Here is a 25,610-nt window from a genome sequence, read left to right as displayed (position 1 = left end):
CGCGCGCGTTCGCAGAATATTCTGGGTATATGCTGAAGCTTTCCATGACGGCTAGCATGAAGGGGGGAGAGTTGGTTCATTCATTGCTCGACTAGACCTACATTTGTTTGAAAGAAAGCTCTGTTAAAAGCGGAACAATGCCGCTCACACCTCTCGTTTACTGGGCTCAACGCCATGAAGAAATTTACCTGCGAGTGGAGTTGACGGACGCCCAGGTGAGATAATGATTTGTTTTGGGGGAACACAAACTGCCTGTACTCACTACTTCTCAAGATATTGCTCTCTGGTGGATGTTGTGTCGAAATGTGTTACCCCGTAAATGTCTTCCCTCTGTTAGTGCACACCTCGGTGGTTAGGTTTGAGTTAAAAGTTGGGGGGGCACCTATCGGACACCTATCGACAAGGGCACAGTATTCGACATAACACTGGCCCGAGCACAGTTTTGTGTCGCTAAGGGGAAATAATAGATCAAGCAAATTAAGGGTGCAGGTTCCTGTAAATGCCACACTTCTGGGTAGCTGCACATTTTGCATATAGACTGCTAAATAAAGACATGGTTCCTCAAAAAGCCTTGAAGGCATTGCATTTATTAACCTACAAAAAAGGCCTTAATTGTTGTGTTTATTTTTTATTTTTCAGTTAATTAATGTAATTAATTCCTATTCTTAACCTTTTGAAATCTTAGCGAATTGGCTTGATTTTTCCCCAAAACAGTTAGGCATCTTCAGAAGGAACTACCAAAACTGATCAAGAAATTAGTAAAAATAAAATGAATTTTAAAGAATGAATAAATAAATAAATAAGAAGATATTACTGAAGCAGGACAGAAAATAGGGCGAAAGAATGTTAGTAGTCAAAACAATAACAAACAAGGAAATGACCCAGAAAAAAGTTCTAAAAATAAAAATATTTTGTCCGTAATATTTTAATTAATTTAATTTAAATTTAAATTTAATTTAAGTATCTAATTATGCCTATTATAGATATAGTTTTTGGTACATTTTTTTTCGTTTTCAAAGTCTACTAAATCTCACAATTTGCAGGACATTTCATGCCAAGTTACTAACTGCCCTTTTCCCCATGATTAAACAACACAAAACAGAACACTTCTCTTAGGGTTCAGTGGTTTAAATCATTGTAAAAGGCATCTGAATACCGTAGAAGAAAAATGATGTCCCTCAAGGTTTCAAAATGTTAAACTCATCATCCAAGCAGTTGAATCTCACATGCAGATTAAAAAACACAAAATCGCGAAGAAAATGGCAGTTATTTCCTGCTTCTGTTGGTAAACCAAAAAGATACTTTGTATGATAACATATTCATTGTCTTCCGTGTGTTTCACTCAAAAATGTGTTTTATTTCAATATTTGACACGGATAATCAAACTTTTTCACCAGACAAAACAAATATCATGTTTCATGTCATAAGAAAAACCTTTGGGAAAAATAAAATAGTCTTGCTTTAATTTTGGTTATGAAAAAATGGTCTCAAACTACATACCAAGTGGCATTAGAAAGCCTTTAAAAGTCTTGAATCTGCTTTAAGCTGCAGGAAACCTGAAAAGAAGTCATTTCTGGTGATATCTGGAATGTGGTATATCACTGAGAAGGGTTTGGTGTGATCAAATCTGATAAGTATCGTGGCTTTAAAGAATGTTTGTGCACAGTCAGTTGCATGGGTTAATAACCCTAAATATAGCCTTCCACACTACCTAAAGTGCAGAGGCATTGTAAAACATTCCTAACCACGTCCCACAGGTGAGGGCAGTGAGGATAAAGTGCAGTTGCATCATACAGATGTCACTTTGCCCTAAACTTTAGCCTGCAGAAAAAAACATTCAGTACACTTTTATTGCTCTGTTCTGCTCTGAATTTTTGCATCATAGTCCTTTAAATTGTTGTGTTCTGTATAAGGGTCGGCTGTGGCTGAGAGGTAGAGCGGGTCGTCCTCTATTCATAAGATCAGTTGTTAAATCCCAGACTCCCCCAGGCAACATGTCAAAGTATCCTTGGGCAAGATACTGAGTGTGAGTGTGTATGAATGGTTACAGAGTGCCAGTCTGTGAATGTGTGTGTAAATGGGTGAATGTGACATGTAGTGTGAAAGCTCTTTGAGTGGTCAAAAAGACTAGAAAACGTCTATACAGGTGCAGTCCATTTCACCATGCTGTTTCTTGCACAGTAAACAGTAACATGAAAAAGAGCTGATTCAGGGTGGACATTATGTGAAATAGCTCATTTCCTCAAGAGTCTCTTGAAACAAGGAAATGGTTTTGGCTGGTCTCTATTGTCGGTGGATTATACAATTATTAAAGTTGCCTTAGCTCAACAGCTTCTTTAGGTCTAACATCTGTCTTTTAAACATTTTATTAGTGTCTCTGCACAGCCCTATTGTACACACTGCACAGCTTGTAATGTAAGGCTGTAATTCTCTGTAGGAGGAAGTGAGCTCATCATCTGCCTCTGTTTCTTTTTGCAGAATATTGACGTGCAAGTACATGAAAGAGTGCTTCAGTTTAAAGGTGTGGTGCATTGAAAGATATAAAAAGATATATACTGTATTTATTTTTGAGGTGGGGTTGGTTGGATACTTACCAGTCTATATGTAACATACACTAGATGTCAGTTGACACACCCTCAGTTTGGAAAAGCAGGCTGGAATCCGACATGGAAGCTAAGCAGTGTACTGCTGTAGATTGGCCACCTAAAAAAAAAGTCTCATCCAAAAAAAAATCAATATCAGTTAGAGTGTTTGCCGTACTTAGAGAAGATTCATCACTCTATGTTTTCTTCAGGCAGGACCCGTTTTGACAGGGACGCTGTCAACAGCCTCAGTCCCCCATTTATGCTCTTGTCAAAACCACAGAGCTCCTTTGTGAAAGACTAATTTTAGCTCGCTTATCACAGAAGCTTCACAGAAGCTGCCTGTCTGTTCGTTACTTAGTGTTATTGTGTGACTTTGGTGAAGTTGAACTTACCCTTTAAATGCCAAGGTTACACAATAAAACAAAAAAAAATAACTAAGAGTGAAGCAGCGGTAGATAGGGCTGTGACAGTAACTGCATTACTGTAATACTGCAGTTATTTGAGGCATGCTCTGGGATTGAGCTCATCACCCGATTTCTTTCCCAGATTTTGTATTTTTTTTCTGGTGAAAGTTACAGGAATGCATATGTAGTATTATATGAAATATAAAGCAGTAATCATTGTGTAGTTATCATTAATTTTCTTCCATATGTACCACCAAAGCGTGGTAATGCATTGCTTTTTCACCACAGTGGAAAAAAAAAATCCATACTGTCACACTCCTAGTGGTAGACCAGCAGCTCTCATGTTCAACAAAGTAAATCATTGTTTTTCTCAATGGAATCTGGCTCTAAAGAAAGCACTATAACAGCTTCACTTTCCCATTAGAAATCACTGTGTGATAAAGCAGTAAAAAATACCCGAACTATAAACTGAGACACTGCTTCTCAAAACTGAGGGTGTGACGATTGCCATCTACTTTATGTAATACAGTGACTATGGATAAGTATCTTATACAACCTCACTTCAAAAATCTAAACTATCCTTTTAATGTTCTTTTGCCTGTGCAAACATTTTTTGAATGTTAATGATTTTATGTGGTATTTTGTTTGCAGCCCAGGGCCATGGTGCAAAAGGACAAAATGAATATGATTTTAGCCTAGAATTTCATTTACCTGTAAAGTCAGAGGTATGTATCCATTTAAATATCAGTCCTAACTATAATGCTACTCCTTTCTTACTTAGCCTTCTAGTTTTGCTGACTGTGCTCATTAAATGAAACTGTGTTACCAGGTGAGCCACAAGTCCACGCAGCGGCAGGTGAATATTACAGTGCAGAAAGAGCAGAGAGGCTGGTGGGAAAGATTGACGCTACAGGAGCGCAAACCAGTCTTCCTGGCACCGGACTTTGACCGCTGGCTGGACGAGTCAGATGCTGAGATGGAGATCCGGGAAAAGGTGAGTTTTTACATCAGAGGGACATTTTCATGCACTAACTTAACTTTAACAGCTGTGTTAAATAAAATATTGCAAAAATTTCAATGTTGTCCACATACCAGAACTAAGATTTTACTATTGATACCAAAGGTAAAGACTTTTATGTATATTTTGTTCTGCCTTTCTTTGAAAAGGAGGAAAAACAAAATAGGCTGAAGGCTTCAAGGCATAACGAGGAAGGTGAATGCAAATTTCTCTACATGCATGCCTGTTTTGTTATAGTCTATCAATTTTGTTCCCAGAGTTTGATTTTGCTTTTGGCATTTTTTATTTATTTATTTTTTTTGGGCAGTAGACTTTTACCATATCTTATTGTGAATCTATTGCCTCAATGCTTCCTTTTTATTTCAAATGTTTCAGGGTTTGTCAGCCTGAAAACAGGGTTTTTGTTTATGTATAACCTGGTGCAGTTTCTTGGCTTTTCATGGATCTTTGTCAACATGACCGTGCGGCTCTTTATCTTTGGTCAAGGTGAGCAAATATAAGATTACTGTGGCCTTAACATTCACATTGTTTTTCCTTCTTTGATCAAGTTCTTCTGAATAACCTGGTCATTTATAACACTGCTCTCATTTCAGATTCTCTCTATGACACGTTTCACACCATATCGGATGTTATGTTCTTCTGCCAGATCTTGGCAGCAGTAGAGGTCCTCAACGCTGCTTTTGGTGTAGTCCACGCAGGTGTTATTCCATCTCTTATACAGGTGTGGGGTGCTCATTTGTGTGATGTGCAGCAATCTCAAAAACCCATCAGCTATAGGTTTTGAGGCAACAGCCAATATTTAGAGAGATCCGTTGTAACAAGTAGGCATTAAATTAAATCAAACCAAACTTTATTTATACAGCACAAATCATGAATAAACGGTAACTCCATGTGTTGAACTTGAAAGAGTTAGAACATGACAAGAAATAGAATAAAACAGATTATAGTGTAATAAAACTCAGAATAAAAGTCAAAATTATGATGTTAACAGTAAATGTGAAGGGTGGGTAGTACATATCCTAATATCAATTAATTCATATCAGGCCCTAGCAACTGGGTTCCAAGATTGCAAGTCAGCCAATGTGTTCCATCTAACAACATCTGTTTACCTGCTGCTCAGAGGTTATTGGTCAATACCACTCAGACCACAAACAGAAACCTGAATGCATCCATAACAAAATCTTGTCCCCTGCCTTTGATAGTTTATGCCGTTTAAAAGTTTAAGTTTAAAAATGTCATGGTATAGTATGACATGGAGATGTGAAAAGAAGTCATAACAAAGTCATAGCAATGTCATAAAATGTCATCAAGTGGTCATAGAATAGTACACTTTGAAAAGGTATAAAAATAAAAAATAGTATGGTATGTCATTAAAAAAACAACACGGTTTGCAGTGTCATGACACCTCAAAACAGCATAAAATAGTGTGCCAAGACACGCCATAGCATAATATGTTGGAAAAACAACCAAAAACACCATAATAAAGCATGTTAAAAAAACGACCTAAACGGCAAGGCTATAGTATGGCTAAAAAAGTCAAAATATGACATGTCCCAAAAACAGCTGAAAACACCTCAAAACAGCATAAAATCAAGTGCAGAGTCACGCCATAGCATAGTACGTTGAATAAATGTACAAAAACACCATGATATAGCGTGTCGAAAAAATGACCCAAAAGACAAGGCTATAGTAAGGCTAAAAATGCCAAAATATGACATGTCCCAAAAACATCTGAAAACACCTCAAGACAGCATAAAATACAGTACCATAACATGCCATAGCATAGTATGTTGCAAAAAAGGCCAAAACACCATGATATAGCATGTCAAAAAAATGACTAAAAAAGGCAAGGCTATAGTAAGGCTAGAAATGTCAAAATATGACATGTCCCAAAAACAGCTGAAAACACCTCAAAACAGCTTAAAATCAAGTGCCGAGATATGCCATAGCATAGAATGTTGCAAAAAAGGCTAAAAACATCATAATACAGCATGTCAAAAAATGACCAAAAAAGGCAAGGCTATAGTAAGGCTGGAAATGTCAAAATATGACATGTCCCAAAAACAGCTGAAAACACACACGTTTTATGATAAACGCATAAAATAGCGTGCCAAGACACGCCATAGCATAGATTGTTGCAAAAAAGCCAAAAACACCATGATATCGCATGTCGAAAAAATGACCGAAAAGGCAAGGCTGTAGTATGGCTCAATATTTAAAAATATGACGTCCCAAAAACAGCTGAAAACACCTCAAAACAGCATAAAATCGAGATATGCCATAGCATAGTATGATGCAAAAAAGGCCAAAAACACCATGATATAGCATGTCAAGAAATGACTGAAAAAGGCAAGGCTATAGTATGGCGAAAAATGTCAAAATGCGACATGTCCCAAAAACAGCTGAAAACATGTCAACACAGCATAAAATACAGTACCATAACACGCCATAGCATAGTATGATGCAAAACCGGCCCAAAACACCATGACATAGCATGTTGAAAAAATGACCGAAAAGGCAAGGCTATAGTAAGGCTAGAAATGTCAAAATATGACATGTCCCAAAAACAGCTGAAAACTCCTCAAACCAGCATAAAACAGCATGCCAAGACATGCCATTGCATAATATGTTGCACAAATGGCCAAAAACACCATGATACAGCATGTCGAAAAAATGACCGAAAAGGCAAGGCTATAGTATGGCGAAAAATGTCAAAATGCAACATGTCCCAAAAACATCTGAAAACATGTCAACACAGCATAAAATACAGTACCATAACACGCCATAGCATAGAATGTTGCAAAAAAGGCTAAAAACATCATAATATAGCATGTCAAAAAATGACTGAAAAAGGCAAGGCTATAGTAAGGCTGGAAATGTCAAAATATGACATGTCCCAAAAACAGCTGAAAACACCTCAGAACAGCATAAAATAGCATGCCAAGACACGCCAAAGCATAGTATGTTGCAAATACAACCAAAAACACCATGATACAGCATCTAAAGAAAATGACCGAAAAGGCAAGGCTATAGTAAGGCTAAAAATATCAAATCATGACATGTCCCAAAAACAGCTGAAAACTCCTCAAACCAGCATAAAACAGCATGCCAAGACATGCCATTGCATAATATGTTGCACAAATGGCCAAAAACACCATGATATAGCATGTCGAAAAAATTACCGAAAAGGCCAAGGCTATAGTATGGCGAAAAATGTCAAAATATGACATGTGTCAAAAACATCTGAAAACCTGTCAACACAGCATAAAATAGCATACCAAAACATGCCACAGCATAGTATGCTGCAAAAACGACCAAAAACACCATGATATAGCATGTTGAAAAAATGACCGAAAAGGCAAGGCTATAGTATGGCTCAATATTTAAAAATATGACATGTCCCAAAAACAGCTGAAAACACCTCAAAACAGCATAAAATCAAGTAAAACAGCATAAAATTGAGATATGCCATAGCACAGAATGTTACAAAAAAGGCTAAAAACACCATGATATAGCATGTCAAAAAAATGACTAAAAAAGACAAGGCTATAGTATGGCGAAAAATGTCAAAATATGACATGTCCCAAAAACAGCTGAAAACATCTCACAACAGCATAAAATCAAGTGCAGAGTCACGCCATAGCATAGTACGTTGAATAAATGTACAAAAACACCATGACATAGCATGTTGAACAAATGACCGAAAAGGCAAGGCTATAGTAAGGCTAGAAATGTCAAAATATGACATGTCCCAAAAACAGCTGAAAACACCTCAGAACAGCATAAAATAGCATGCCAAGACACACCAAAGCATAGTATGTTGCAAATACAACCAAAAACACCACAATGACGCATCTAAAGAAAATGACCGAAAAGGCAAGGCTATAGTAAGGCTAAAAATATCAAATCATGACATGTCCCAAAAACAGCTGAAAACACCTCAAACCAGCATAAAATAGCGTGCCAAGACACGCCATAGCATAGATTTTTGCAAAAAGGCTAAAAACACCATGATATAGCATGTCGAAAAAATGACCGAAAAGGCAAGGCTGTAGTATGGCTCAATATTTAAAAATATGACATGTCCCAAAAACAGCTGAAAACACCTGAAAACAGCATAAAATCAAGTAAAACAGCATAAAATCGAGATATGCCATAGCACAGAATGTTACAAAAAAGGCTAAAAACATCATAATATAGCATGTCAAAAAATGACTGAAAAAGGCAAGGCTATAGTAAGGCTAGAAATGTCAAAATATGACATGTCCCAAAAACAGCTGAAAACACCTCAGAACAGCATAAAATAGCATGCCAAGACATGCCATTGCATAATATGTTGCACAAATGGCCAAAAACACCATGATACAGCATGTCGAAAAAATGACTGAAAAGGCCAAGGCTATAGTATGGCGAAAAATGTCAAAATATGACGTGTCAAAAACATCTGAAAACCTGTCAACACAGCATAAAATAGCACATCAAGACATGCCACAGCATAGTATGCTGCAAAAACGACCAAAAACACCATGATATAGCATGTTGAAAAAATGACCGAAAAGGCAAGGCTGTAGTATGGATAAATATTTCAAATATGACATGTCCCAGAAACACCTCAAAACAGCATAAAATCAAGTGCAGAGTCACGCCATAGCATAGTACGTTGAATAAATGTACAAAAACACCATGATATAGCATGTCAAAAAAATGACTAAAAAAGACAAGGCTATAGTATGGCGAAAAATGTCAAAATATGACATGTCCCAAAAACATCTGAAAACACCTCAAAACAGCATAAAATAGCACACCAAGACATGCCATAGCATAGTATGTTGGAAAAACAACCAAAAACACCATAATAAAGCATGTTGAAAAAACGACCTAAACGGCAAGGCTATAGTATGGCTAAAAAAGTCAAAATATGACATGTCCCAAAAACAGCTGAAAACACCTCAAAACAGCATTAAATAGCGTGCTGAGACACGCCATAGCATAGTATGTTGAATAAATGTACAAAAACACCATGATACAGCATGTCGAAAAAATGACCGAAAAGGCCAAGGCTATAGTATGGCGAAAAATGTCAAAATGCGACATGTCCCAAAAACATCTGAAAATATGTCAAGACAGCATAAAATACAGTACCATAACATGCCATAGCATAGTATGTTGCAAAAAAGGCCAAAACACCATGATATAGCATGTCAAAAAAATGACTAAAAAAGGCAAGGCTATAGTAAGGCTGGAAATGTCAAAATATGACATGTCCCAAAAACAGCTGAAAACACCTCAAAACAGCTTAAAATCAAGTGCCGAGATATGCCATAGCATAGAATGTTGCAAAAAAAGGCTAAAAACATCATAATATAGCATGTCAAAAAAATGACTGAAAAAGGCAAGGCTATAGTAAGGCTGGAAATGTCAAAATATGACATGTCTCAAAAACAGCTGAAAACACACACGTTTTATGATAAACGCATAAAATAGCGTGCCAAGACACGCCATAGCATAGATTGTTGCAAAAAAGCCAAAAACACCATGATATAGCATGTCGAAAAAATGACTGAAAAGGCAAGGCTGTAGTATGGCTCAATATTTAAAAATATGACATGTCCCAAAAACAGCTGAAAACATCTCACAACAGCATAAAATCAAGTAAAACAGCATAAAATTGAGATATGCCATAGCACAGAATGTTACAAAAAAGGCTAAAAACACCATGATATAGCATGTCAAAAAATGACTGAAAAAGGCAAGGCTATAGTAAGGCTAGAAATGTCAAAATATGACATGTCCCAAAAACAGCTGAAAACTCCTCAAACCAGCATAAAACAGCATGCCGAGATATGCCATAGCATAGTATGTTGCAAAAAAGGCTAAAAACATCATAATATAGTATGTCAAAAAATGACTGAAAAAAATGACCGAAAAGGCCAAGGCTATAGTATGGCGAAAAATGTCAAAATATGACATGTGTCAAAAACATCTGAAAACCTGTCAACACAGCATAAAATACAGTACCATAACACGCCATAGCATAGAATGTTGCAAAAAAGGCTAAAAACATCATAATATAGCATGTCAAAAAATGACTGAAAAAGGCAAGGCTATAGTATGGCGAAAAATGTCAAAATATGACATGTCCCAAAAACAGCTGAAAACACACACGTTTTATGATAAACGCATAAAATAGCGTGCCAAGACACACCATAGCATAGATTGTTGCAAAAAGGCTAAAAACACCATGATATAGCATGTTGAAAAAATGACCGAAAAGGCAAGGCTATAGTAAGGCTGGAAATGTCAAAATATGACATGTCCCAAAAACAGCTGAAAACACCTGAAAACAGCATAAAATCAAGTAAAACAGCATAAAATCGAGATATGCCATAGCACAGAATGTTACAAAAAAGGCTAAAAACATCATAATATAGCATCTAAAGAAAATGACCGAAAAGGCAAGGCTATAGTAAGGCTAAAAATATCAAATCATGACATGTCCCAAAAACAGCTGAAAACTCCTCAAACCAGCATAAAACAGCATGCCAAGACACGCCATAGCATAGTATGTTGAATAAATGTACAAAAACACCATGATACAGCATGTCGAAAAAATGACCGAAAAGGCCAAGGCTATAGTATGGCGAAAAATGTCAAAATATGACATGTGTCAAAAACATCTGAAAACCTGTCAACACAGCATAAAATAGCATACCAAAACATGCCACAGCATAGTATGCTGCAAAAACGACCAAAAACACAATGATATAGCATGTTGAAAAAATGACCGAAAAGGCAAGGCTGTAGTATGGATAAATATTTCAAATATGACATGTCCCAGAAACACCTCAAAACAGCATAAAATAATGTGCCAAGACATGCCATAGCTTAGTATGTTGCAAAAAAGGTCAACAACACCATAATATAGCATGTCAAAAAATGACTGAAAAAGGCAAGGCTGTAGTAAAGCTAGAAATGTCAAAATATGACATGTCCCAAAAACAGCTGAAAACACCTCAAAACAGCATAAAATCAAGTGCAGAGTCACGCCATAGCATAGTACGTTGAATAAATGTACAAAAACACCATGATATAGCGTGTTGAAAAAAGGACCGAAAAGGCAAGGCTATAGTATGGCGAAAAATGTCAAAATGCGACATGTCCCAAAAACATCTGAAAACATGTCAAGACAGCATAAAATACAGTACCATAACACGCCATAGCATAGTATGTTGCAAAAAAAGGTCAACAACACCATGATATAGCATGTCAAAAAAATGACTAAAAAAGACAAGGCTATAGTATGGCGAAAAATGTCAAAATATGACATGTCCCAAAAACAGTTGAAAACACCTCAAAACAGCTTAAAATCAAGTGCCGAGATATGCCATAGCATAGTATGTTGCAAAAAAGGCTAAAAACATCATAATATAGCATGTCAAAAAATGACTGAAAAAGGCAAGGCTATAGTAAGGCTGGAAATGTCAAAATATGACATGTCTCAAAAACAGCTGAAAACACACACGTTTTATGATAAACGCATAAAATAGCGTGCCAAGACACGCCATAGCATAGATTGTTGCAAAAACAACCAAAAACACCACAATGATGCATCTTAAAAAAAAGACTGAAAAGCCAAGGTAAGTATAGTAAGCCTATAGTAAGGCTAAAAATATCAAATCATGAAATGTCCCAAAAACAGCTGAAAACACCTCAAAACAGCATAAAATCAAGTAAAACAGCATAAAATCGAGATATGCCATAGCACAGAATGTTACAAAAAAGGCTAAAAACATCATAATATAGCATGTCAAAAAATGACTGAAACAGGCAAGGCTATAGTAAGGCTAGAAATGTCAAAATATGACATGTCCCAAAAACAGCTGAAAACACCTCAGAACAGCATAAAATAGCATGCCAAGACACGCCAAAGCATAGTATGTTGCAAATACAACCAAAAACACCACAATGACGCATCTAAAGAAAATGACCGAAAAGGCAAGGCTATAGTAAGGCTAAAAATATCAAATCATGACATGTCCCAAAAACAGCTGAAAACACCTCAGAACAGCATAAAACAGCATGCCAAGACATGCCATTGCATAATATGTTGCACAAATGGCCAAAAACACCATGATACAGCATGTCGAAAAAATGACCGAAAAGGCCAAGGCTATAGTATGGCGAAAAATGTCAAAATATGACGTGTCAAAAACATCTGAAAACCTGTCAACACAGCATAAAATAGCATACCAAAACATGCCACAGCATAGTATGCTGCAAAAACGACCAAAAACACCACGATATAGCATGTTGAAAAAATGACAGAAAAGGCAAGGCTATAGTAAAGCTAGAAATGTCAAAATATGACATGTCCCAAAAACAGCTGAAAATACACGTTTTATGATAAACGCATAAAATAGCGTGCCAAGACATGCCATAGCACAATATGTTTCAAAAACAACCAAAAGCACCACAATAATGCATGTCAAAAAATGACCAAAAAGGCAAGGCTACAGTATAGCTAAAAACTGTCAAAATATGACATGTCCCAAAAACATCTGAAAACTTCAACACAGCATAAAATAGTGTACCAAACCACGCCATAGCATAGTATGCTGCAAAAACACCATAATACAGCATGTTGAAGAAATGACGTAAACGGCAAGGCTATAATATGGCTAAAAACGTCAAAATACGACATGTCCCACAAACAGCTGAAACACCTCAAAACAGCATAAAGTAGAGTGCAGAGACACAATAGCATAGTATGTTGCAAAAACAACCAAAAACACCACAATGATGCATCTTAAAAAAAAGACTGAAAAGCCAAGGTAAGTATAGTAAGCCTATAGTAAGGCTAAAAATATCAAATCATGAAATGTCCCAAAAACAGCTGACAACTCCTCAAAGCAGCATAAAACAGCATGCCAAGACATGCCACAGCATAGTATGGCTGCAAAAACGACCAAAAACACCATGATATAGCATATTGAAAAAATGACCAAAAAAGGCAAGGCTGTAGTAAGGCTGGAAATGTCAAAATATGACATGTCCCAAAAACAACTGAAAATGCCTCAAAACAGCATAATATACCGTGCAGAGACACGCCAAAGCATAGTATGTTTCAAAAACAACCAAAAACGCCATAATATAGCATGTCGACTGAAAATGCCGTACTGTAGTATGGTGAAAAATCACAAAATATGTCCAAAAAGCAACTGAAACCACAAAGTACAACATGTTGAGATACGTCATAGTATAGAATGTTGAAAAAACATCCAAAAACATCATAATGTAGCATGTCGAAAAAATTACATGAAAAGTTATAGTGAGGGTCCAAATTACAGAGTGACTTTCGGGGGAGCCCCATTTTTGGGTGCACAACACTACTAAAACATAAGGTGCATAAGGTGTGTGGCAGCGCGCGGTAACGTTTCATAGAGGCACAATAACAAGTACACACAAGAACTTATTACCTACCTACATGACCTAATCAGAGAACAACGAAATCATAAAGCAGAGGGACGCTTTCTGCTTCTGATCCACAATCTTTTAAGAACAACACATCACTACAACAAAAAAGCTGAATATTATTTTTCAAACTTGTTTATAACCACAACAAATTGAAACAGCTGTCTGCGGCTCAGCCTGTCTTAGTCAAGTGTTTAGTGCTTTTGTCTAGTCTGTTGTCTTGTTTTTGTTTTTTCTTTTACTGTGTTCATCTCCACTCCCTACTCCTTTATCTCTTCTGTGTCCAACACCACCCACTTCCTGTCTTCAATTCCCAAAGAGCCATTATATGTCGAAACATTTTAATAACTCGCTATAGTATCTTGAAAAAACTCATTGCATAATGTAGTACTTTGACATTCTTGTCCCTCCTAAGGCTGTGTCATCTGTACTCATAGAATGTATGTTAAAAAAATCTTAGTAAAGTATGTTGAAAAAACTCACTTTACGGTAATATAAAAATACAGTACAGTATGTCTTCCAAAATGGCACAAACATGTCATACTACAGTATGTCAAACAGAAATGCATAAAAATGTCATACTTTAGTATGATGTCTAAATTGGCACAAAAAAAAAACTAATATTATATGTTGTCCAAAATGGGATAAAAATGTCAGTGTAGTGCACTACACTTTCTCGAAAATGCATAAAAAAGTCATACTAAAAACACATAAAAAAGTCCTTCAATACTATGCCATCCAAAAATACATAAAAACGTCTTAATATAGTATGTCGTCCAAAATGGAATAAAAATGTCATACTATGGTATGTCTTCTAAAAATGCATAAAACTGTCATTCAGTAGTATAGTATGTTGTCCATAATGGCATAAAAACATCATACAATACTATGACACGTTATACTACACTATTTTATCCAACTTGGCATAAAAATGTCATACTATGGTATGTCATCCAAAATGACACAAAAACCGTCATAGTATAGTAAATCCATGATAGAGTATGTCGTAAAAAGGAATTTAAAGTCACCATATAATCTGACCAAAAGTCACATTATAGTACGTTGGTAACTAAAAGAAAATATGTACCAGGGAGCGTGACAATTCGCTGAAACTGAAAGTAGTTTGGTATTGGTTTCTTTTTTGATTTTTGTTCTCTCATTAGGTGGTTGGAAGAAATTTTATCCTCTTCATCATTCTGGGCAGTTTGGAAGAAATGCACAACAAGCCTGTTACGTTCTTCGTTTTCTATTTTTGGAGCGCCATTGAGATTTTTAGGTAAGTATGCATTGGTAAAGTCTAATGCAGTAGCACCACAGACAAGTTGACACACTAAGCAGCAGACAGGTGCAGCAGCTTTTGTTACAAGAATCAGCATAACTAGTTATACAGGCTGAATTGTTTTAAAGGACTACAGTTATTGATGTAACTTTGTTTCCTTCCTAAAACTAACACCATGCTCCTATTTCAGGTATCCATTTTACATGCTGGGCTGTTTTAACACAGAGTGGAAAACTCTCACGTGGCTGCGTTACACAGTCTGGATACCACTGTACCCATTAGGTGTCATAGCTGAGGGTGAGCTTGTTTACTTCTTTCACAATTAATACGTTTTCAAGTACAAGTACTAAAATGTATCTCATCTCCAATCCCATGCAGCTGTTGCTGTGATACAATCCATTCCCATCTTTGACGAGACCAAACTCTTCAGCATTCCTCTGCCCAAAGCCGTTGGAACGTCTATCAGCTTCTCTTACGTCCTGCACATCTATCTTGTCCTCATGTTTCTTGGTAAGTCCCCAGATAAAACATTAATCATACTCATCTCTGAGCGAACATTATCTTCTAATAACAGCATTTTGGTTGCGGTATGAACATTTTGGCTTCCTCTCTTCAGGACTTTTTATCAACTTTCGTCATCTTTACAAGCAGAGGAGGAGGCGTTTCCGCACCAAGAAGAGGAAAGCACATTGAGATACAGCAACAAAAACACTCGTCAAACACCTCAGCTGCCTGCTTATTTCTGGATAAAACATTTTAAATGATACTCATAAACCATGCTACAGTCAAATCTATGCTCACTATTGTTAGATGGTTGTTTTTATTCTACAATATTGCTCTCAGTTAGATTTATTAATTTATGGTTGTTATACAGATGACTTATTTCAATCATTCCATTGACGTTCTTACTTACTTGTGTTTGAGCTCTTATAGATGTAAGTTTGCATTTTCTAGATAAGTTGGGAGATGTATAAAGCAATAGAACATGACATCTTGTGATAGTTTTTTTTCAAGTTTCTTTTAATCTTGGGTTGTTGTTTTTTTTGGCTGCATTTGTCATTTTAGATACAGTAATTTTGCATGAATGAAAAACAGCGAAAACATTGTCTACAAATACTGCATTTGATCTAATTCCAGATTGCTGAACCATCCCACAAACCTCAGGGAAAATTACAGCTGAAATAAAGAGCATTTTGTGTCTCTTCTGCCCTTTAAGAGCAGAATGTAGAATGTGTAGAATTTGACACCTTCCCACATTCTGCTTTTTCATCATTTTGACAGAATTTTAAATGCTAACATGACATTTTTTATAGGTTTCCTGTAAATGTGGATGGTATGAATAAAAGTGAGATTTAAATGTGGTCAAATTGTGAAAAAGATCCTACAAAGAAATTTGTAAAAAAGTAAATATGTACATGCTACCATTTTACAACACCTCACTTTGTATGTTTTGCCATGTTAAGGTGGTGTCAAAGGAGTGTGAGCTCTCAGTCTTACTCATCTAGGTTCCACACAGGTTCTTGAAGCAGTGCTCTGATGAGTTCTTTAAGCAGCCTCCAGCTCACACAGCTGCTGTCTCAGCAGTGGTCCACACAGGCTGATGCTGCTATATTTTAGTCTGTTTCTGCGGATTCAAACAGGGTTCAGCTTGAGAAGTCCGTGTGCATGGGGGCAATGTTGTGATCAAAGGCAGCATACTGGGAGTCACCGGTGCTCGCCAGTTTGAGTTGCTGTGCGGCGTGGGACAGCTGGAAGGCGGCGTCCGGATGTGCGGAGTCTGGCAGCAGGGTGCACTCTCTCTCCAGCAGGTCGGCCACTCCCTTCAGGAGCTCCCAGAAGCCGAAAGCCAAGGCAGCCTTTCGAAGACGGTTCAGCTCCTGACAGTTTCAAATACAGAACGGAGTAAGATATTATTGCAAATGATGCTCAGAATTCAGAGCCCATTATAGCTATATTTACCTTGTAGAAAGTTTGAGTTTTATCTGGCAATTTTCTTGCATTCCTCAGGATCTTCTGAACATCAGTCTGTAGAATGACAGCAAAAAAAACAACCCTTCAATCAATGATGACCAAAAAAGACTCTAAACACATGAGGGCCAATCATTCAAGAACTAATTTAAAGGTCCATTGCGTAGGATTTCGGGTGATGTATAGGCAGAAATGAAATAGAAACATTAACAACCACTGCTCTAAAGAAATCATCTTCATTATATTCTAAGGCCAAGGACTGCTTAGCTGTGAAGTGGTCCTTGGCCTGAAAAATATTAAGAACCCCTGTACAATACGTGCATACTTTTAGATAATATGTCTTTTAAAAATAAGATAGCACAGTGCGTTGGTAAAATAATCTTCAAAATGTCATACTATAGTATATCATTAAGAAAAAGAAGCATGACAAAAATCAACTGTTATAAAAACAAACGAAACAAAAAAAACACTGCATCGTATGTAATCCAAAAAACTTGAATCAAAAATCATGAATGTATATCAGAATAGTATGTTGACAAAAATCCAAGAAAAACAGTATGGAATGTCATCTAAACTAATCAAGAAAACATAGTGTAGTGTGTCGTCAAAATCATGACAAAACGACAAGGTATAGTATGTTGAGAAAAATCAAAAAGCATCATGGTATAAAATGTCATCAAAACTAATTGAAAAACACAGTAAAGCATGTCTACAAAAATCACCAAAAGACGTCATAGTATATAGTATGTCATCAAGAATAATTAAAAAACTCATGGTACAGCAAGTCATATAAATTTCATATTATGTCACAGTATACTACATCGTCAAAGATCAAAACACTTCAAACTACAGAATGTTGTCAAAAATCATCAAAAAGGTCATAGTATAGTATGTCATACATATGTTAAAAATTTCATAGTATAAATTATGTTATCCAAAAGTTCTTTAAAACGTCTTTGTACTTATCATGTTGTCCAAATATATCATCAAAAATTCATGGTATATTATGCTGCCAAAAAAATCATAGTATAAGCGTAGTAGAATAGTAATTCATCCTAAAATTCAGAAAAACTTCACATTACTGTCGTCCAAGAAATCTTAAACACATTGTGCTATAATATGTATAAAAAATCATAAAAATGTCTTAGTATAGTATTTCATCCAAAAATTCATAAAAATAACATAGTATAGTATGTTGTCCAACATTATGACAACCTCATTATAGTCGTGCAAAAATCATGAAAACGTCTTAGTATAGTATGTCCTCTAAAAACAAAACAAAAAAAATCACAAAAACATTATAGTATAGTATGTTTCACAAAAAAATAGCAAAAGGTCATAGCATAGAGTGTCGTCTCACAATTTATAAAGATCATAGCATATTGTCTGCGAATAAATCATAAAAACATCATACCATAGCATGTTGTCTAAAATTATTTACAGCGAAATAATATATGTGGTCGAAAAAAAACATAAAGCACATATACAAAGTCTACCAAACATTCATAGAAACATAGCATATTATGTCGCCCAAAAATTCATAAAAATGTCATAGTATGATATGTCACCAAAATTTACCAAACCTTCATAAACCGTGTTGTTTCAAAAAATCAGAAAAAAGGTCGTAGCATAGTATGTCATGGAAAACAATCATAAAAAGTTCATAGTATCGTGTCACCATTTAAACATCATAGTATTTCCTCCAACAATTCATAAAAACATCATAGTATAGTATGTCGTCAAAAATCATTAAAAACATCATGGTGTAGGACATTGTCAAAAATCATGATAAAAAAAAAGTAGTATTGCATTTCTTCCAAATTCAACAAAAAAACATCATAGTGTAACATTATAATATTATATTATAATATTATATATAGTATAGAAAGTATTTTAAGTAAGTATTTTACGTGGTCAAAAATCATGGTGAACGTCATAGTATAGTATGTCCTCAAAAATCATGAAAAAACTTCATAGTACTGAAGTTCCTTCAAAATTCATTAAAAAGATCATAGCAGTCTGTCATCAAAATTATGAAAATCGTTATAGTATAGCATGTTCTCGAAAATCATGAAAAAAATCCTACACTGTCGTTATAAACTCATAAAAAAGTGATAGGATAGTATGTCATTTAAATGTCAAATTTGGAAAAAAAATCATAAAAATTTGATAACTATTTTTTTTTAAAATGACACAAGTCATTGATTCGAGCCAGATAATCAATTAAAAAACCATAGTCATAGTGTAATATCTCATTTAAACATTTATAAAAAAGTCATAACATTTCAATAAAAACATCAGAAATATTTCATAGTAGCATGTAATTTTAAAATATTAAAATCTTATTGTATAATATGTGTGAAAATAGATAAAAAGTCATAGTATAGTATTGTCAAAACATAATAACATAATTATATTGTCAGCAATATGGTATTAAAAGAATCATTCACGTCATAGTGCAAAATTGCACTTCAAGTATCATTCAGATGTCACAGTGTAATAATGTTGTGGAAAAAAACAGTATGAAAACATCACAGTATATTGTTTAAAAAATAACAACAATTCCACTGTTGTGTATGTCTTTTGAAAAATCATTAAAAACGTCATAATTAAGTGTGTCATTTGAAAAATCATTAAAAAGTCATAGAATACTGTCATTAAAAAATCATGAAAATGTCATTTGAAACAAATCATAAAAATGTCATAGTACAGTATGTCCTTTAAAAAATCATAAAAACATATGTCATTAAAAAAAATCATGTTACAGTATGTCCTATAAAAATATAATAATGTAATTGTTTAGTGTGTCATTCAAAACACCATAAAAATGTCAGTATAGTGTGTCCTTAAAAAAAATCACAACAAATGTCACAATATATGTTCTTAACAAAATTATAAAATCCTTAGTATAGTATGTCATTAAAAATATATATATATTTTTTTTAATCATGGTAAAGTTTGTCACTGAAAAGAATCATGACAAAGTCTTGTATAGTGTTTAATTTATAAAATCATAAAAAGCGATAAAATAGTATGTCATTAAAAAAAATCATAAATATGTCATAGGCCATTAATAGGATAATAGAATTAAAATTTCTAAGTATAGTATGTCATTAAAAAATCATTAAAATGTGATCGTATAGTACGGCATTTTAAAAAAACACTGAAAATGTCATTAGTGTTGTATGTTATTTAAAAAAATAATCCAAACATGATTGTATGCCATTACAATGTGATTAAGTATTTCATTGGTTTAAAAAAAACATTAAAATGTTTTATGTTGTTAAAAAAAATAAAAACACCATAGTATAGTATGTTATTTAAAAAATCTATATATTATGAAATTTAAAATAGTCATAAAACATTCGTAATATAGTATGTCATTTTTAAAAAATCATAAAAGCATCACAGCATAACACATTTGAAAAAAAATCCAAAAAAGGTCACTATAGTTTGTCCTTAAAAACCCCATAGTCATAGTACAATAAGTAATAAAAGCATATAGTAGTCCGTTTGAAAAAAAAAATCAAAAAAACCTCATCTGATCTGATAGGACCACAAGTTCCATTGCAAAAAGGGTGTGTCTATTAACCTGATATGTTGCATAGGAACCTATAACCTAATAATAATATATACAATCTCAGTGCAGTTTATAGTAATCAGAATAATAATAACCTAATAAAATCTCTGTATTTGCATGTTACACTCAGTTAATCTATTAGCCAGTTAATCAGACCAATCATTAAATTGATACTGTGATTTCTATTAAAGGCGAAACGTCCTAAATGCAAATCATTTATAGAAAATAGTTCCTCCAGTTTCTGACGTACCGTGACGTGCACTTTGAGAACACAAAGTAAACAAAGCACACTGTGTAATTATGACTCAACTGAAACCAACCGTCATTTCTCCAAAGTCTACAACAAACAGCAGTGCTTTTACACAGTGATTTGACTGTACCTGTAGTCCACTGGCCTTAATCCACACAGTGACATTCTGAGCATAGCTTCTTTTAGCCTGCGGCTGCAGAGGGAAAGGACTTTTACTGTCATCCTCTCCATAGGGATTTTCAGCAGCCTCTGAAATACCAAAAAGGTCATCAAACATCAGTGTGTGCAATCTGTATCACGACTGAAGCCGGCCAAATAAAAACGGTTAATTATTAACTGCTTGATTAAGAGCAGAGAGGCCTTTGGTCTTCAGGGGAACAAAAAAACATTTACTCGAACAAGGGTTAGTGTGTCATACCTTTCATTAAACATTTCATGTCCAAACGTGTCATGCTGATAAAACAAATCCTTCAGGAACAAGACACCATAGAGTATGTAAACAGACACTGTGTAGCAGATTTGCAGTAAAACTTGCTGTTTGCTTGTTTGCCGTGTATCTGCAGAGAAATCAGGCACGGTGAGGGGGTGAGGGGTTACCTGATATTGGTCCCAGATGTGTGATCTTGCCCAGCCACGGCAGAGGCTCTGGACCAGGCTCAAACAGAGACATCATCAGGTTCGATTTTTTCTTGCTGTCTGCTTGTGAGTACAGCATGCCGTACCACTCTGGCCTGGAGGACAGAAGACTAGATTTAGGCCATTTCTTCATTAAAATATATTAATTTGTTTTACTCTGCAGGTGCATTGTTCACATGAAAAGAATTCAATTAAATATAAAAATCTCTATTGCATCTCACCCCAACTGGACCAGTGCCACCATGCCCTCAACTTTAAGACTGCCGTGTAAAAGGACACAAAAATTTGGACTTTTGCCTGCCATTTGACTGGCAGAGGGTTCCTCCTCGAGCTCATCTGTGGCTCCTGTACCAACGTCATCCACCTCTGCAACCAAACACAGATTTAAAAAATTAAAAAATACAATTTTGCATACTGAGAGCTCATTAAATTTCAGTTTGCGTTCAAAACAGTCGTGTTGTGTTAAATGTCTACTTTGAATATGAAAGGGGATCACAAAAAAGGGGTTTTAGAAATATTATTTGCATCAGATATACAAACAGTTTTAACTGTTTTTTATGCACTATTTTCCTAGTGCATTATCAGCAGAGTTTTTTGCATTTTCTTCCCATTTTCTCTTTAATTTATATCACTAGACGCACAATATGTTGTAAAAAATAAAAAAAAGAGTAGCTTGCAGTGTTTTGTAGGAAACAAATCTTTAAGAGTCAGGAAAAAATCTGTTACAGTTAGCTCTGTTAAAAGAAAATCAGGATATTTGCTGTAAAAATCAGCAAAAGCAATGAGTCTGTGAGTACCATTCAATCACATATTTGATACTTGGTAAAAGTATTTGTGTTGGTATATGATATATTATAAAGGTTTTGATGTTATTCAGGTTTTACAGTAGTTTATGTATATTTTAAACAGTGCACAGTAGTGAACTATGCTAGGGTTGTGCTTGTTTTTACTTTATTGATTAATTATTTTCTGTATTTTCTATTTGCAACAGATATGGTGTCATAACACAGGTAAGTGTGCATGACTAAAAAATTATGGTGACTCTGCTAGAAGACGAGTGGTCAGCAAAGGTGTGGATCTATCAAAGTTTTTAACCGTGTAGTAACATGTTTTACCGTGTAGTAATGTATTGGACAATTTTATGTGAACTTGTTTAAGTTTTATCCTGCCTCACACGAGTACTTACATTATTATATATATTCCACAACATGGAGCTAGACCAAGACACCTTGCCAACTACGTGTCCTAGGAACTATGGTATGTTGAAACAGCTACTATAGTGTCCTATGCATGCTATACAGCTGATATGCCTTTGAATATTCAGTTTTCCTTTGAAATATAACAAAAACTAACCTTTGTTTACAGCAATAGGCAGTACCAGGTGTCTGGATATAACAGGAGGACTTGAAATGTCAGCAATTTCAATGAAACCCACAATTTCCAAATCTGAAACAGGCATAGCAGAATGAAGATGTGTTAAAGGAAAAATGGTTTAACTTTAACTCTAAATCATGAAATTTCAAAGGCAGCTAGGTACCTGTACTGACTGATCGGGGCATGGGCTCCACTTCCTCATCCATCACAACTGGCTCAGGGCGAGGGAACACCTGAACGTCTGAGGACAAGTTCCCACAGTGCAGGACAGCATGGAAGGGAGAGTACGCGTAATCGATCAGCCTCCTGAAGACACACAAAGACATACCATGGCCTAAGGCTTCTAAGTTATCACATACATCATGAAATAGTAGTTTTTTCCTGGATTATTTCCCCAGTAAGAGTCGTACCCAAACATGGCCTGTACACTCTTCATGCAAAGAGGTCCCTCCATAGTGAAGATCTGTCCATCACCTCCACTAAGACGAAGCAGCTCCTCTAAGTTGTCCATGGCATCAGTCATCTGTAACTGCAATACCACAAGGCACAGGGTTTCACTGGTTGCAGCATACAAATCTATTACAAGCACCAACTTGCCCTAAGCTTTAATTTTACACAGATGCTTTATGAGCACATGGGAAAAAACTGTTGCTACTTGACCTACATTACACAAAAATTGTGCTCAATGGCTCAATGAGGTGGCACTCTTTTTTAAGTTTAAAAAAGGAGAATTTTTAATGTGTGAATGTGGAAAAACACATTGACCTGTATACAACCAACACAGTAACTCTTTCAAGGAACTGTTGAAAGGGTGTTCTTGTCCTCTAAAGATCACTTGCATACAAATACAGGGAATGATACATGCACAACTCCTAAATGCAGTCTTGATAAGTCATCTTAACAGTAAAAGTCATGGCCCATTACCACCTCGGTCTCAAGGAAACAATTTAATATTACAGCCAAAGCCCAACAGAAGCCATCACCTAAGAACTTGTTTATAACCAGCTTTGTATGGTTGCACAATATCTGGTCAAATTTACTAAATGGTTTTACAATGACTGCGTTCAGATCAAGATGCAAGTAACTAGAACTTGATTGTTGACTCAGTTCGTACCTCCTCTGCATTGGCTACAGCCATAATGAACAGCTTGGTAGGAAAAGGGAAAGGGAGCGGGAACTTCTTGTCATCTGGGCGATGCTTCAGTGTTTGGAGGGAGTGACGCAGGGAGCCCTTTCCAATACCCAGAGATCCATCAGTAACCAGCACCACCTAAAGGTTAAAGGAAGGAGGTACATGAACCAGACTTCCTAGTTACATTTAAGACTTAAAAATTTTCATTGTGACTCAAAGTAATATTAAAGACCAATATTACAATAACCAAAAGGAAAAAAATATAACCCACATCAATTACTTATAAAGGACATTCTTCTTGTTTTTGGTCAAGTAAGTTAAGTTAGATGATCTACTTCAAATGCTGAAAAACACTGAAACTTTCTAGCTTAAAACATGTGGAAAACAATAAAAAATATTATGTAATTCAAGTATCCCTTTGGTTTGCCTTGAAAGAAACATTTCATTTTTCATTTATTTGGATGTGTTAAGTATACTGTGTATAAGGGTTGTTGGTTTTTCTTCCCTGAGCCGCCTGACATTAAAATTGGAAATTTATTTCAAAAAATAGATATTACCAATTAATTTCTGATTTCACAATGCAATGCCTGAAAAAAGATTGATAAAATACCTCTTTCAAAGTCTTTGCATTTTAAGACTTTTGATTATTTTAAAACATCTCAATCCCAATTAAGGCCTTATTTTTAGATTTATGAATTTAATTCCTTTTAAGACGTTAAGGGTCTGCATGAACCCTGATAAACATAACTCTATGTTACAATAAAAGGGTAAAAATAGCTAGAAATATTATTTGACAACATCCCAGCTTTAGTCAATCAATAATAAGTCCAAGAGGTGCGATGACATTATATAAAGGACCTTTCAAATTACCTGACAGGGACAGGCACTGCCCCACTCTTGTTGTACCACGTTACTAACTCCATTAAGAGCCGACTCTATGCAGGTCTTGTCGTAGTCCTCCAGGTTGCTCAGAGCCTCCTGCACAGAGAAATACATCAATGCAATAATCTCTATCTCTTCTCCAATGTCAGAATTGGCTTCTCTAAAAACAAACAAGTAGTGACTCAGGAGAGCAAACCATGTGTTGATTTTTCAAACTGAATTCTCATTTGAGGCACTTTTTATTTACCTGTAATGCGTTGTAATCTCTGGTGAAAGGCACCAAGAGCTCCCAGAGGGACGAGAAGGCCATCAGGGCTGTGAACTCCAAGCGGTAGTTTGAGGCCATGTGTTCAAACAACATGTTTAGTCCATGAACAGCCAGGTTCTTCCTCTGAAACTCCTCGCTGCCATCCAGAGACACTGGCCGTGTCATGGACAGAGACACGTCCATTAAGACCACAGTAGGCATTGTTTCCTGCTGAGGTTACCAACAACACAATGGACTTAAAGTATCCTCCAACGTGCTCCCGCTGAAGGAAGAGAAAGAATAGACGACAAGACGTTAGCTAACTTAGCGTTACAGAGTGTTTCTTTCTGCCTCTGAGATGCATGTTAACGAACAATAACCATTAAACAGCCAAAATAACAGAACAACATATCAACAGCTAACCGTTAGCAAAATGTCAGCTAGCTGTTGAGCTAACTTTCGTTAGCATTCTGAAACATAACACCAGAAGGTCAAACGGAATAAACGCTCTGGATACTATTTCACAAACGTTGCGAAGATAAATATTCATACGTTTCACTATGAAGAGAATAAATAATAAAACACAGACGCAATATATACGTGCCATTCAGCGTTTTGCTCGCCATCAGTGTTTGAATTTTAATGTGCACCGCTATTTCCGTCCGGGTGACAACAGTGTAATACAGAACAGTAGTTCCTACTCTGTTTGCTACATGACAGGAGGAAAAGTTCCGTCACTTCCAAATGTGATTAAAAACGTGTCTCCGCAATAATTTTAAGAGAT

General features: G+C 35.6%; 2 protein-coding genes across 4 annotated transcripts; one reads left to right on the top strand and one right to left on the bottom strand.

Moving 5' to 3' along the window:
- The first annotated feature begins 1 nt into the window (after window position 1).
- Window positions 2-15,746, top strand: hacd3 (3-hydroxyacyl-CoA dehydratase 3). Its single transcript, XM_042495589.2, has 11 exons — window positions 2-215; window positions 2,479-2,521; window positions 3,641-3,714; window positions 3,819-3,983; window positions 4,157-4,202; window positions 4,383-4,493; window positions 4,601-4,728; window positions 14,642-14,754; window positions 14,948-15,054; window positions 15,136-15,267; window positions 15,374-15,746. The coding sequence occupies exons 1-11, from the start codon at window positions 138-140 to the stop codon at window positions 15,448-15,450; spliced, it is 1,074 nt and encodes a 357-aa protein (XP_042351523.2). The 5' UTR covers window positions 2-137; the 3' UTR covers window positions 15,451-15,746.
- On the bottom strand, window positions 15,683-25,534 carry ints14 (integrator complex subunit 14). Of its 3 annotated transcripts, none has more exons than XM_042495587.2 (12): window positions 25,431-25,534; window positions 24,827-25,109; window positions 24,568-24,675; window positions 23,680-23,835; window positions 22,976-23,094; window positions 22,729-22,871; window positions 22,545-22,637; window positions 21,413-21,557; window positions 21,153-21,286; window positions 20,686-20,804; window positions 16,717-16,782; window positions 15,683-16,634 (listed from the first exon to the last, which is right to left on the bottom strand). In XM_042495587.2, exons 2-12 carry the CDS (start codon window positions 25,046-25,048, stop codon window positions 16,401-16,403), a joined length of 1,539 nt encoding a protein of 512 aa, XP_042351521.1. In that variant the 5' UTR covers window positions 25,049-25,109; window positions 25,431-25,534; the 3' UTR covers window positions 15,683-16,400. The 3 variants fall into 3 exon arrangements, with proteins under 3 accessions (XP_042351521.1, XP_042351520.1, XP_042351522.1); XM_042495586.2 differs by having other exon boundaries at window positions 25,416-25,487; XM_042495588.2 differs by lacking the exon at window positions 25,431-25,534 and adding an exon at window positions 25,250-25,400.
- Between the last annotated feature and the right edge of the window lie 76 nt (window positions 25,535-25,610).

Source organism: Plectropomus leopardus, chromosome 7, assembly GCF_026936395.1.
Source record: "Plectropomus leopardus strain MGB_pleo_1.0 chromosome 7, ASM2693639v1, whole genome shotgun sequence".
Taxonomy (NCBI): domain Eukaryota; kingdom Metazoa; phylum Chordata; class Actinopteri; order Perciformes; family Serranidae; genus Plectropomus; species Plectropomus leopardus.
The sequence above is the reverse complement of the archived record's forward strand: the minus strand, read 5'-3'. Positions and strand labels throughout refer to the sequence as shown.

Bases quoted from the DNA above. Each gene is read 5' to 3' on its own strand.
- hacd3 (XM_042495589.2), top strand. From the start codon at position 138: ATGCCGCTCACACCTCTCGTTTACTGGGCTCAACGCCATGAAGAAATT. The intron at 2,522-3,640 runs GTGTGGTGCATT...TTTTGTTTGCAG, and splicing joins AAGAGTGCTTCAGTTTAAAG to CCCAGGGCCATGGTGCAAAA. The intron at 4,494-4,600 runs GTGAGCAAATAT...CTCTCATTTCAG, and splicing joins GCTCTTTATCTTTGGTCAAG to ATTCTCTCTATGACACGTTT.
- ints14 (XM_042495587.2), bottom strand. From the start codon at position 25,048: ATGCCTACTGTGGTCTTAATGGACGTGTCTCTGTCCATGACACGGCCA. The intron at 23,095-23,679 runs GTACGAACTGAG...GTGGTATTGCAG, and splicing joins CTGTAGCCAATGCAGAGGAG to TTACAGATGACTGATGCCAT. The intron at 21,558-22,544 runs GTTAGTTTTTGT...GTTTGGTTGCAG, and splicing joins GCCTATTGCTGTAAACAAAG to AGGTGGATGACGTTGGTACA.